This window comes from Mya arenaria, chromosome 13 (genome assembly GCF_026914265.1).
Source record: "Mya arenaria isolate MELC-2E11 chromosome 13, ASM2691426v1".
Taxonomy (NCBI): domain Eukaryota; kingdom Metazoa; phylum Mollusca; class Bivalvia; order Myida; family Myidae; genus Mya; species Mya arenaria.
In genome coordinates, this window is record NC_069134.1 from 8,347,864 (window position 1) to 8,361,757 (window position 13,894).

Below are 13,894 nucleotides of genomic sequence, written 5' to 3' on the forward strand. Positions count from 1 at the left end.
CAATACAATCGTTTAGCAAAAACAAATTATTATTTTTGCATATTTCTATAAGCATATTACCATAGTAATTCACATTTTGGTCGACAACATTTCTATACAGTGGTAAATTCAGTATCTCAAAAGCTGCAAATACGTTTGAATCATTGTTGTATATATCCTGCATATTAAACAAATCAGATAATAAAAGTTAGAATAAGAAAATTGTAAAAGTAATTTAAATCAGAAAAAGATGGATTAGTAACATTAAAAAGGTTCGAAGACAAATAATGTTAATTCAAAATTTCAAACAACAATTGACAATTAACAATTACTTAATTAATCACCTGCAAATGAAGTTCACATTTACGTTTGGATGCACGTAGTTTTACAAAACAATGCTTTCAAAATAACTTTGAATTAATATAAAGAAAAGGAGTTTACACGTATGATGATATGAACGATTTTGGGAGGTTCGTTGATACCTCTTTACCACCAAAAAGTATTTTTATTTTCAAATAAAAGATGAGGATAAATCTAATGATGACTACAAACATGCACACAATCTGGAAGTAATTTGGCTCTAAAACAATATAAGATTATTTGACATTTACTTAAAAACAGATGTTCTTTTATAAGCAGATTTACAACAAAGTTAGATCCATTCCATTACTTTAGTTCTCATGGTCTCTCATCGGATGCATGACTGAAAATGACAAAAACAGAACAAGAATTAATTATTAATATTGGTATGCAATTTATTATTGTTAAAGAGCTACGCGGCGGCAAAGGTTACATCTCGTACAGATATTCAAAAGCAAATAATAAGAACATAAGTAATTATAATTAGAACGAAGATGATACACTGTTTATCCGAAATTATCGCTATTGCGAAATTATTTTTCGGTCCCGATTTTACTCCTGTTGTTTTAATAAAGAAGTATAATTACGAATTATTTGTCAATTATTAAAGACTAAATCAACAAATATGTTTCTATACGAAAGATAACTCAAACCGAGTGTATCGTATTGGTAACGTGTAACCCACATTGCAATCTTCACGACTTAGTATTTCACGTCATCTTTCATTCGCGAACGCTGTCATTTGCGGACAATTGTTAATCCGAAACACCGCTATTCCGAAGTAATTTGTTGGGTCCTTACGACTTCGGATTTAAGGTGTTCAACTGTATTAAAACAAGCGTATTAATTATTGATTGTGATCCTGGATACCCAAAGGAGATTGATGGCATTCATTTTGTTTATCAACTAGCACCTGAAAAGTCATTTGTAAAAGATGAATGGCTCTTCCCTTACCGTGCAGAACTTAAAAGTGCATTTCAGTCAGCAGGCTATAACATAACAAAACCAATCCCATTTTTTTCATATAGAAAGGTATGCACTTTAAAAACAGATCCCTTATTTATTTCGTAGTTTTGGAATGAAATAAACTTACACAGGTTATTATAATTTGATTAAAGGTAGTGGCTAAACGAATCTTGTATTTAATACACAAAAACAACTAACGTCAAAAATGCATTTTAAAAAGATTTCTTTAAATTGATGACCCAGTATTTGGAAGAACAATGAAAATTCTTTGTTGAAGAGTATGTTTTTCTCTTACACATGATGAAAAATACTTGAAAAGCTTGTAAGTTAGAAAACATTTTTTTTCTGCTAAAATGTTTAACGACAATCTATAAGCAATGAATACAATTTAAGATCAGTTACTTCTAGTTTGTCATTGCTATGTTTTAATGGCTATTCTTGAATTTTGTAAGGACCTAATGTACGATTTTCATTACAATTACATTTTGAAGAAAAACGGTAAAGAGAATGTAATCCTACTGACACTGGCTCTCTTCGTTATTTAATAAAAACAAAAGATGCATGTGAGGATTTGTTTAAAGATAAACACCTGTTGAATAACAGTGAAAACCCCAATCAAAAAATACCTGCTATTAATAAGCATGTTGGACTTCGGTCAAAGATGTATTCCTACACACTAAATGACATATGCGTCAGGGATAACCAGTTGTAACGTATAATATAACTTTTGAAGATTACAAAGAAACACTATTCAAAACATTATCAAAGAAACATAGAATTAATACCATAAGATCACACAAACACAATTTTAAAAGCTACACTATTACAAAGACTAGTTAATCTTGTTTTGATAATAAGAGATTTATTTAAGATAATGGGATAAATTCAATACTTTATGGACACTATTCAATTAATCCCTCGAAGTGTACCCAGGAATTAAAGTCATGGGAATAACCTCACTATTTTACAAGAGCTTTTTTTCTTTTCTGTTATCTTTTCTGATGACCTTTTCGATTCTGACAACAGATTGTTTTGCGTGGATAAGCTCTCGTCCATAAAAGGAACCCAAAATAGATTTTCAAAACTATTTTAATTGATAAGTAATTGTGTCTTTCCTTAATATTTTATCTTCAACAAATATTCCTTCGGTCCAATTTGGTGTAATAACTTTTTCAAAGTGGTGTTTGTGTTTACTTATGCAAACTTTATCTCCTATTTTGTACTTTAATGTTTCATTCTTTATTTTTTTATGCAAATTAGAATTTAGATTAAAGTTAACTTCTCCTTTATTTTCTAACTTGTTTACTTCCTTTGGTGGCATTTAAATACCACTATGTCTTGTCTTATTGTTATGCTGAACCATATCTTGTAAAGCGTCTATGCGATAATGGTGTTATGTGCAGTAAAATATTGTCTTTTCTTTTCTCTTTAAAGGGTCAATTAAAGAGTTCAATAACATCGGCCTTCCCTTTATTAAATGTAAATATACTTTAATAAAATTCATGGTAAAAAGGTTGTCCGAGTGATAACTCGAATTTTATCTAGTCCAATGGAATACTGTTTATTTTCATTCAAAACAACTGGTCTATCCAATACAGTTGTAAATTCGCTCGGTGTATTTGATACATCAATTTGTCTAGCCCTTACGGATGAAACTGTTTAGTTCCACTGTTTATTAATAATGATAATATACTTTTATTGTGTTATTTAAGATAATAGCCTTATATCCAATAAGTTTCATCGGTATTGAGAAGAAGAAAAATCCAGGATTAATATATTTTGTGAGTGTAAATACATCCACTTACTTTGGATAAATTTTACCTAGAGATCTTTCAGCTGACCACGAAGAATAACCACTATAACCTGACCTTATAATTGTTTGCCCTCTATTTCATACTTTTGAATTAAATAGGTATTCCCAAACAGGAATGTTAAACCATCTAGTGGCAGTTTTAGTTTAGTATTTTCCTGCTTTATTGTATCAAATTCAACACTTTGTAATGACTGTAAATTAATTTCTAAATTGTTCACCTTATCTGATAATCGTATGCCTTCATCAACATTCAAACCTATATTTTCATTTATGTCTTATTTTCTTTCTTAAATTTAAAACTTTGGCAACATTTCCTAATGATGATATCATACCTTTAAATCAAATAATTCATCTGTAGCGTACTTTTGTTCCCTAACGGTTCTATGCAGCTTATTTAATTGCTACTCCACATTCCTTATCAATAATGTCACCTGCTTTATTTTGGAATCATAAGCTTTTACTTTTGTGTTTAAAGAATTATATTGCGCATCACGCTGAGTACAATGTTAATTTGAAATGTTGTCTTAGTTTTTTTTTTGTAACTCATCTGTGTCATTAACTTATTTTTGTTATTTTCTTCAAATGTTTCATTACAGATTTCATTGTTTACACTGTCCTGTGCTTCATGAATTTTAGATCTGTAAGACTGAATTTTGTTTTAAGTTTTCTTAGATCATCATCTGTATGTTGTGTTTAAAGATGCACTCTTGCTCCCAAATAAGATGTACCGCAATTTATATTTTTTCCACTAAGAATGAATAACGAAAACAATGATTATTATGAAGGATACCGTGTTTATTTTGAATGAAAGGTGCAGAATTTCTACCTTATAAGACAATAGTTGGTCACTGTAAATCTTTTAAGACTCACCAGCCATTGACTATGTGTGCGTTTTCAGATATTAAATAGGTAAACAGATTTATCATTCAAAATTTATGCTTGTTAAACATGTCTTGATATTAAATTAGAGTACTTCTTTAAGTCTCAATCATATCTGGCAACATTCCAATCTCATAAAATTTAGGGTTAAGCAAATTGCTTTAACACAATCATATTGTTCCTTAGGATCCCCAAGATTTTCTATTTTAGTATTGTGCATGTCAAGATTCCTATGTCAAATATTAACATGGTCTGTTTCTTTGTCAAGGTAATTAACTCTTTCTCTTTAACATAATCTAATAGTACTATCGTGTCTAAAAGGTATTTAATGTACTTGTTGCTGTCTAGTTGTTGTTGTTGTTGTTTTTGTTTCTACGGATATATCATTTAGTAACCCCATATAAAAGTAATGGTTCCTTTAATTGCAGAATTGTTAAGAGATTCATGATTTTTCTGTTCAACACAGATGCTGCCTGATTCCCTTTCGATGGAGACCCCAAAAATATGTAATGGGAACAAGTTAATATTTTGTCTGTGGCGACTTGTAATATGATTGAGAAAGATAACAAGTACAACAATGTTTATGTCTACCCTGAATAAAGTAATCAATTTTGCCTTTTTGATTTTTCTCGCAAAAATAATCATCAATTATTACTACTTTCTGCTGTTTACTATCTATCTCTATAACAAGTATTATTTCATTGCTTGAGGTGTGTAATATGTATTTTAGTTTTTCTTGCAATCTCATCCATTTTATTAATTAAGTGTTGATGTTTTGAATGCTCCAAATATTTAGCATAAAATAAATGTTATTATAATAAATAAATGGTTTCAATAGCATATAAAGAATCGTATGAGTCTTCCATGAACGACTATTGCCAGAAATCAAAATTCTAAAACAAGACATTGGCATGTAATCTTTAATTTGTTAAAAGAATTAATTTTCCGTTTAGCATTATATTTTGGAAGTTTCATTATATCATTTTGATATGTTAGCGAAACCTGGAATTGAGCAAGCATCGCAAATTTAATACTAATGTTATAACATACATGTCTACCTCTAGCATCTAGAGGCAAATGGTTTGTTCAGGTGATTGGAGTATAATAAAATGTAGCATGCAACCAATACTGGTAGTTTATTTTTACCTATGCGTAATTTCTGTTTTTCTATTTAAAAGATGCACTCTTACTCCCAAATAAGATATACCACAATTATAAAATTTTCTCGAAAAGGATGGAGTATTATCACAAACAATTAGGGATGGGAACGAGTAGTAAAATTGGTACTCGAGTAATAGGACAATCTTCCGATCGGGTACTCGATTTCTCGGATAACTTGAATTGTAAATCGGGAATGACATGTTCGTGTATACATGTATCGTTCATGTACTTCGTTCGTTGGTCGTGATATTGGCCATTTTCATCCCTTAACAGAAACAAAATCTATAAAAAGAAAACATGCTTTTAATTTGTCCTTTTCATTTCATTTTATACATACATATGAAAGTTTAACTCGGATTATAATAATTATTCGGATAGATTATCGAGACTACAGTTCCATTATAAAGAACATTTATCTAATACGCGTTTGTTCATGTTCTAAACTTGAGAGACATGGAGACGACAACCGTGTCGATTTTTGTATGTTTAAAACTCGCATACACACTGAAAACTGTTTATTCAGTATATTGGTAATTTATGGTTTATTCTTGGCCCTTTTATTCGTGGTTATCTAATTAACCACTGACCAGTGAGGTTAACTTACGTTTAAGAAGTATGCAATATAAACCCAATATTGCATACTAGTCATGTTGCGAAAAACTGCTAAATGTATCAATTTAAAGAAATTAAAAAGAAGAGAGTAGTCTAATGAATCAACAAAATCGTACAAAGAAGTCCATGTTGAATAGGGAAGAAGCTCATTATTACTCGGACGCGTTAACGTGATTGTAGGTCAACTAGGCTTTCCGTTCTTGTATGTTTCAGGTGTCCGTCAGCAGTTGAACACAGATCACCCACTACCTGATGGCTCGCCCATCTATGGCTCCTCGGACGACGAGATCCGTGACCTCCGCACTCTCACTGGAGGTGGGTACTTATTTCTGAAGTGTCCAATGGCCCTAACTTTCACATAGCCCCCGTAACTTCCCATGGACGTGAAGTGCACAGTTAAAGTATGTAAGATTTGTTTGCGAGGAATGATAAAAGTCTCAAAACGTTTGTCACCTATGATACAAAATATAGTAATACAAATTCTTTAAAACTTTAAAAACTATTTAATTGTGTTCGCAGGTCTTTCTTAAGACGAGCTCCAACAACCTGTTACCGACTGCGCCTACGACCGGAACTGGCTGTATTTCTGACCACCTCGACAAGGCCGTGCTTCAAGGCTGGTACTAGCAGTATTCAATCCACAGGAGCGATAACAATATCTAATCTTAAGAAATTCAGTAGTATAGTAGTTAGTAAGATTGAAAGGATAAAAGTATTGGTATGTGGATAAGATAAACACATTTACTATCATTTAGTAAAATTCATCAATACTAATGAAGAAATCCCCACTCAAATCAATAGTAGACATCTAAAGTCGTTCTGAGTTTCCTTTCCACACAGGTGACGTCCGTGTGACCAGCAGCCGATGCTGATGTCTATGCACACGGTTTGGGTGCGGGAACACAACCGCCTTGGCGCGCGGCCTCGCGCGTCTCCTCAATCCAACTGGGACGACGAGCGACTCTTCCAGGAGGCACGCAGAACTTTGGGGCGCCGAGCTCCAGCACATCACATACAACGAGTTTTCTTCGGCAATACTGGGCGCAGAGTTATGACAAAATACGGATTGAAGCCACTTTCAAACGGTTATTTTAATGGTAGTAAGCTGATCATCTTTGAACATGTTTTTTTTTTTTTTTTCAAATGTAACAAGAGATGTTTGTCAAACAGTATGCCCCCCTTGCGCCATGTTTTCATGATTATTTGGACTATTGAATGAATTTGCATGGTCCTCCAAGTCAAGTTTGAGGGCCATGGGTGCAGGCAGTGTCCAAGTTATCACACATACAACCTTCTTCTGCGTTAAAGTCACTGTGACCTTGACCTTTGACCCAATGACCCGTTAAATTAAAAGGGACCATCTACATCTCAGGTCAACCCCCAAGTCCGTTTGAGGGCCATGGTGAAGGCTTGTCGAGTATCACTAAATACATTTTCGCATTCAAGATCACTGGACATTGACCTTTGACCCGATGACTTCTCAAATCAATAGGTTTCATCTACTGGTCAGTCCTAGCCTTCATGTCAAGATTGATCATAGGTCCAGCTTTGTTGAGTTATCACTGGGAATAGCTTTGTTAACTTTTTCGTGCTAAAGGTCAACTGTGACCTTGACCTTTGACCTGATTAAACCCAAAATCAACACGGGTCATCTACTGGTCAGGCCCAACCTTCATGTCAAGTTTGATGACCATAAATCCAGGAATTGTGAGTTTGGCTTCAAGGTCACTGTGACTTTGACGCAGACCCGATGACCCCCAAATAAATGGGGTCATCTACTGGCCTGGCCCAGCCTCCAAGTCAACTTTGAGGGCCATGGGTGCAGGCATTTGGCGAGTTAACACTCGGACAACCTTAAATCATTCAGGCTAATAATAGCTTGACCTTTTGCCCGATGATCCCCAAAATCAATATGGGTCATCTACTGGTCAGGCCCAGCCTCACATGTCAAGTTTGATGACCATAGGTCTAGAGCATTGTTAATAATCACTCGGACAAGCGTTACAAAGGCAGTCCAAGAAACGGCTACATCCCCCGCCGTTGTTTTTTTAGTATATTTTTGTTTTTCTCTGCAACCTGACTGTACGTTGAATCTGACCAAATTGTACACAACCACTGGTCAGGAGTGGAATATAGGAAATACAAGTTGTTTGATCGGTAATCTAAATATTCTTGGATATTTTATTTGAACATATTATAAAAGGATATTTGTTAAATTTTTTTATATGTTGTGTAGTGTAGGTAAGATCAGGGTCAGGTTATTTTGGCTAAACATAGGAAGAAAATGAGTCTTTGATTTATAATATCGATGAAATAGTAAGTCTTAAGTATTTTCGATAAAGTGATACATATATATTGTGGTGACGTCATAACATTGTTTTACTGCTTTTGAAGAGAAAACACATGTTATAAATATATTATCACATTTGTGTCCATTTGTTTTTTTAAATATTAAGCTTGTTGCACATAATGATAATGCTTGGTAGAGTGCGCTAAATATCAATCTGTGTACTTGTTAAACACTTTCATTAACATTTATATCTTATCCTCTATTTAGCATTGTCTAATATGGACCTAAAACTTAATGATGGAATACTGGAACAAATTGCAATTAGTTTGAGTTCTTCGATAAATTCAGTAACTGTTGCTAAGAACATGAAATTTATAAGGTCAATAAATCCAGTAAGATTTGACTACCTAACTGCTAGTAAGAATTGACATACCTAAACTGCTTAATGTGAAAAGCCCGGACACAAGCATGTGTACTATGACCTTTAAATGTCATGTGACCTTGACCTTTGAGGTATGAGCCCGGTCAAGGACCACTGCACATTATCTCAAAAAGGAAAACATTTGTCCTAGTAATATGTGTTATCCATCATGCATAAGTAAGTTATGGCGCGGAACACGAATGTTACAGCCAGACGGACAGACGGACGGACGGACATACTGACAGACGGACAAATGCCATTCCTATAATCCCCTCCCCACTCCGTGGTGGGGGATTAAAAATCCTTTTTACCATTTAAGGTCACTGTGACCTTGAACCTTTGACACGATGGCCTCTAAAATCAATAGGGGTTATCTACTAGTCAAGGCCCTTCTTATGTGAAGTTTCGTGACCATAATGTGCAGGAATTGTTGAGTTATCCACTCGACAAGCTTTGGTCTACCGACGGACCGACGGACCGACAGACCGACCGACAATTGCAAGGCAATATACCATAATTATGTATAATATAACTAATTATGTAAACATAGACATCAAGGTTATTTTCAAATTGTCAGAACACGCAAACATTTTATTGCTGAAAAACATATTTCAAGGCTACGACGCGAGCGAGCAGCCAATGGTACGGAGCGCATTTGTCGACGGCGGCCTACCGTTTGGCCACAGCCTCATCTGGCAGGAGAGTGCTTGCCCCAATGGCGCCATCAAGGTGTCCGATCGCCTCCTCAAAGAACGAGTTCCTGATCCGACCTCGTCTATACGCGGGGTGTCGGGGACATTTGTCCGGGGCCTCACACGTTCACCGGTGGAAAAGGTGGCCAAATCGCTCACTGAACAGATAACAAGTCATATATTTCACTGTTATACAGCATTTATTATCATAATACATCTTTAACCAACACAATGTAAAAGTACAGACAGGTGTAATTAGAATATATTGATATCAGTCTTGCGCTTAATACTTTTTGTGGCAGCATACATGTACACGGGCATGCACGTTTTATGAGGATCTCATTTTATGCAAACAAACAAACACACACAACATAAGCCAATCGTAATCAAAACCCTTTGTCCCTGTTTACAGTCACCTGTTTGAGCGGAAAGGGTTTTCGGCGGGGACCTCGCTGCAACAAATATCCAACGGGGCGGACTATGCCATCCCTGGCTACCAGCTTATCGTCGCCTCTGTGAACTTCACGGCCATTCTCTCACACACGGATTTGTACAGCGAAAGCTCAACGATATCTACAGGTAAACAACGATTGATACATGTTCCTTTGCGGTGGTTTTTTAAATACAAATTTAGGCTTCTTCTGAACTCTTAAATCATAACAAATACATCATACATGGATATTCCAAATACCGTTTGCCACAACAAACCTGACATTTATTTTCTTTTCATTTTTTTTGGTTAATGACATTAAAAACGCTCATGAATACCGACTGGACAGCTTTCTCTATTGCTTGTTTATCAAGTCTCAAGAATATCAATTACAGGTCACCAGAGGACATGATCTGTTTCCCGTGGCGTGTCTGAAATCCCCGTCAACGGGAGAAGGTTGGCCCGACCTTTGCCTGCCTCATTGGACGCCAGTTTTAAATCACTAAAGAATGGAGACAGATTCTACTATGAAAACAGCGCGACACCGCATTCTCAGGGAACACATGCAGGAAATTAGGAAGGTTATCGCTCGCTTCCCTCTTTTGTGCTATACAGACATTGGTACCATACAGCCGTCTGCATTGAAAGAGCATCCGCGAGGAAACACTCTGTCAACTGCAATAACATTCCGCACTTAGACCTAGAATCCCGGCGGCGACCGGCTGTGTCCCTGTAAACGGCGGCTACTCGGCCTGGGAGCGAACGCGCTGTTTTGTGGACATGCGGATCAGGTATCGGATTTGTAACAATCCTCTGCCAAACGAGTGCGGCAATCATGTCCACGTCAGTTTGAATCCAAATAGAACCGTGCGGTATCCGTCCGGCCTGGTTTTCGACGGGCAACGCGGTCCCCAGATGTAGCCATGGTAAGCGCAGAGGTTCACGGCTGTCGGGGGAAAGGATTTCCGCTATTGACGATCACTTATGACGACGCCATGAAGGTTTTCGGCATTTTTAAATATATTATTTTATATATATATATATATATTGTCCTGTAAAATTCTTTGACATTCATCAATTTTAATGTATTGTGTATGTTTGATTTTGAATAAAATTGTACCTTCTTGATCAACTCAGCGGTTCATCTAATATACTGGACAAGTGGGTTTTTTAATTATTCGCTAATATAAAATACAGAAGAATATATTTTTAAAAACGCATACAGCTTTGGAGTTAGAGCGTACACTTTATACGTTTTTTTTTTGTCTAGACGTCACTAGTACTGGCCTACTAGTGACCTGGCTGTAGTCTTCCCGTTAACTTAATGATGTTGTTTTATAAGTTATAAAACGCGACCTGTGACTTATGACATGACCTAGGGCACTGCCTAGTCTAGGCTCTAGCATAGGTTGCAGTGGTCCCCTTTGTCCGATTTTAAGGCATCACCGATATACATTGTTGGACAGATCGGGCCCTTGTGTCCCACTCACATGAAGCCAAATCCCAATCCCCACAAGATAAGGTCTCTATTTTCAATTATTGATATGAAACTGTGTATTTTCCGCTTACGGTCGCTACGTTCTTGACTTTTGACCTACTGACCTCAACAGAAATAGTTCATCTGCTGGTTATAACATACCTGCCAACAAGTTTAGGTCCTTGGGCCATAGCGTTCATTAGACATTGGGGTAATCTAATCAACGCCATATCTAGGATCGCTTCTTCGAATTATTATATTTAGTAAACTACCCTCCTGTTTCAAAATGATGCTTTCCTGGCCAGTTTAAGCTAAGTGAATATATATTTGGATAAAAACTATCAATTTAAGTTGTGACACTTAATAAATATTAAACAGACTTCTTGATATTACGATATGTTTGTCGTCCGACCGTTGAAAAGATGACCCAAATCGGAAATCGATTTTCAGATTAAGGTCATAACCATCTTGACCTTGATTCACTGACATATTTTCTCATTTTAATCATCTGCTGGCCATAGCCGATGATAATACCAATTCGAGGTCCCTGGGCCTACCCATTTCTTTAGGTATTGACTGTAATTAGATGTTCAACTGAAGTTCACCCCGACCTTGACCTTGGACCCAATGACCTACAAATCAATAAGAGTCCATATGATGGCCATCGAGAACCTTCCTACCTAGTACTTTAAGATCCCTGAGCCTAGGTGTTCTTCATATATTGAATGGTAACGTTTCAACTGAAGATAATCGTAAGGTGACATTGACCTTTGCCAACTGACATCAAAATCACAAAACTGACCTTGGAAACGTGGGACGGGCGGGTGGAAATGGACAGAATTTAGATAACATAATGCTAACCCTTTCGGGCATAAATAATCCCAGGTACCATTACCTTACAATTATAACTTAAGGTTAAATGATTTAGTTACGAGTTAAGTCACGTAAGCTTTGGATGAAATTCTAAACTATTTCAGTTTAGAGGGTACGATAACACAAACTGAGCTGGTATCCATAAAAGGAAGTCGGACTAAACTATACTCTATATGAAATTATTTGTTGGGCATTCGTCCAATATCGATCGACCGTTAAATTAATGAACAGAATTAAAAAAAAATCCCCGGTTGCCATAACCAGATTTAGGTTTAACGCTTGTTTTAAAAATGAATGGAATAACCGATATACTTTTCTTTTATTTCACGTTTTACCAATAAAAGCGTTCTACTCGTACATTTAAAAATGTTGATTGATAGTATTCATTGGTGTATGCGAGGTTGGTTTAAAGTAAGACACTGTAAGCCTAGTTTTAATGCCTTGTATTTGCGAGATAATTAAACAGAGCTTATTTACATAAATCATTCTATAAAATAAACGATATAATATAACTCTATAAGTTAACACTGATTTATATTACAACTCTTTACTATATAACTATATTTTTAACATAACTTACGTGTGCAGGAGTGATATAACCCCATGCAATTTTTCACATATAACTAGTGTAATAATTATGCAAATTAGGTAACCGCATCACAGAAAAATGTATTCATACGCGCTGTCAATGATGTCAATAAACATTAGAACGATATTTCAAAAGAAATCATGTCGGTGTCAACAAACTCAATTCCACGATGAAACGAATGGTGAAGAAGGCGGGCTTAATCCAAACTAACCCTCCCTGATCATAGCGCCAGAAAATACGTCGTCAAGAATTAAATGACAACGATGTTCCTGCGAACCAGATTGCAAACATCGGTACACAAGAACTCGCATCTATAAAACTATAGCCACATTAATCCAAATCACACAAGGAAATGTCCAGCATCCTGTACTCCAGTGAAAATACCCCGTCTACTTCATTGCAAAATGCTCATTCTAGCAGTTCGCCAGCATGATCAGTTTTAAACACCTGTCATGCAGTCACTGATTCCACATCAAAATCCTACTTTTTCTGGTGGATTTCACATTTATGGTGCTCCAATTCACGGAGGTAATGTCCTGGCGCACATCCATCAAATCCATGCTGTAATCGACAGCTACAAAGCGAATTCGCACTTTTGAAAAGCGACTGTGACGCTGAATTATGTTCTTTTTAAACTCACACCGCCAATGGCATGTTACACACTCGCGTAATGCGTCACGCAGTCATGACTTGTTCTTCTTTATTGATTTGCTTGATTTTGGATTGAATATATATGTTTGTTATTTTTAGTGAATCGTTTCACAAAATGGGTTTGATTATTGAGAATAATTTATGTTTCTTTATTGTTTCTAAAAGTTTTTTATGTCGGGCTATTTTCTTTTCTGCGATTACGCATCCTAATAACAAACAGGTAATACTTCGCACTATACAATAGAGTGTATGAGAACTTGACATATAATTTCGAACCGTCCATGAGTTATGTAATAAATATAATCTTAAATTCGTGTTACTTTGTATCAATTCATTAACGAATATTTAAAATGACTCGTTTAATAAATTCGATATAAATTAACACTCATTTTAGATCTTCTAATCAAATAATAACTTTTTATTGTATATTTTTTTGTGACCTCATAAATCGATGTCACAATGGACTGCGCTGTTTTATATTTATAGTGTATTATGTGCTGATGGCCTATAGTACTTAATACTAATTGTTTACCATTTGATTTTTTGTCCGCCATGAACGCCATTCATATTCGTTTACTGAATACAGCCTAGAATTTGTTTCTCCATGACTTGGTGTTATTTTAGTGGAATTCCAGTTAATCGCTGTTCCCTAACCTCGGTATGGATCAAAAACGAATATTTTGTAAGCCTTTACGTCAGTA

At 35.5% G+C, this 13,894-nt stretch overlaps 1 protein-coding gene across 1 annotated transcript in view; it reads left to right on the plus strand.

Annotated features, from left to right (window-relative positions):
• Positions 1 to 13,894, plus strand: part of LOC128213850 (peroxidasin homolog) — a 47,309-nt gene that overhangs the window by 10,413 nt on the left and 23,002 nt on the right. The window contains exons 6-8 of the mRNA XM_052919914.1: positions 5,984 to 6,085; positions 9,098 to 9,269; positions 9,586 to 9,752. Coding sequence (XP_052775874.1) covers positions 5,984 to 6,085; positions 9,098 to 9,269; positions 9,586 to 9,752 — 441 coding nt within the window. The remainder of the gene's footprint in view (positions 1 to 5,983; positions 6,086 to 9,097; positions 9,270 to 9,585; positions 9,753 to 13,894) is intronic.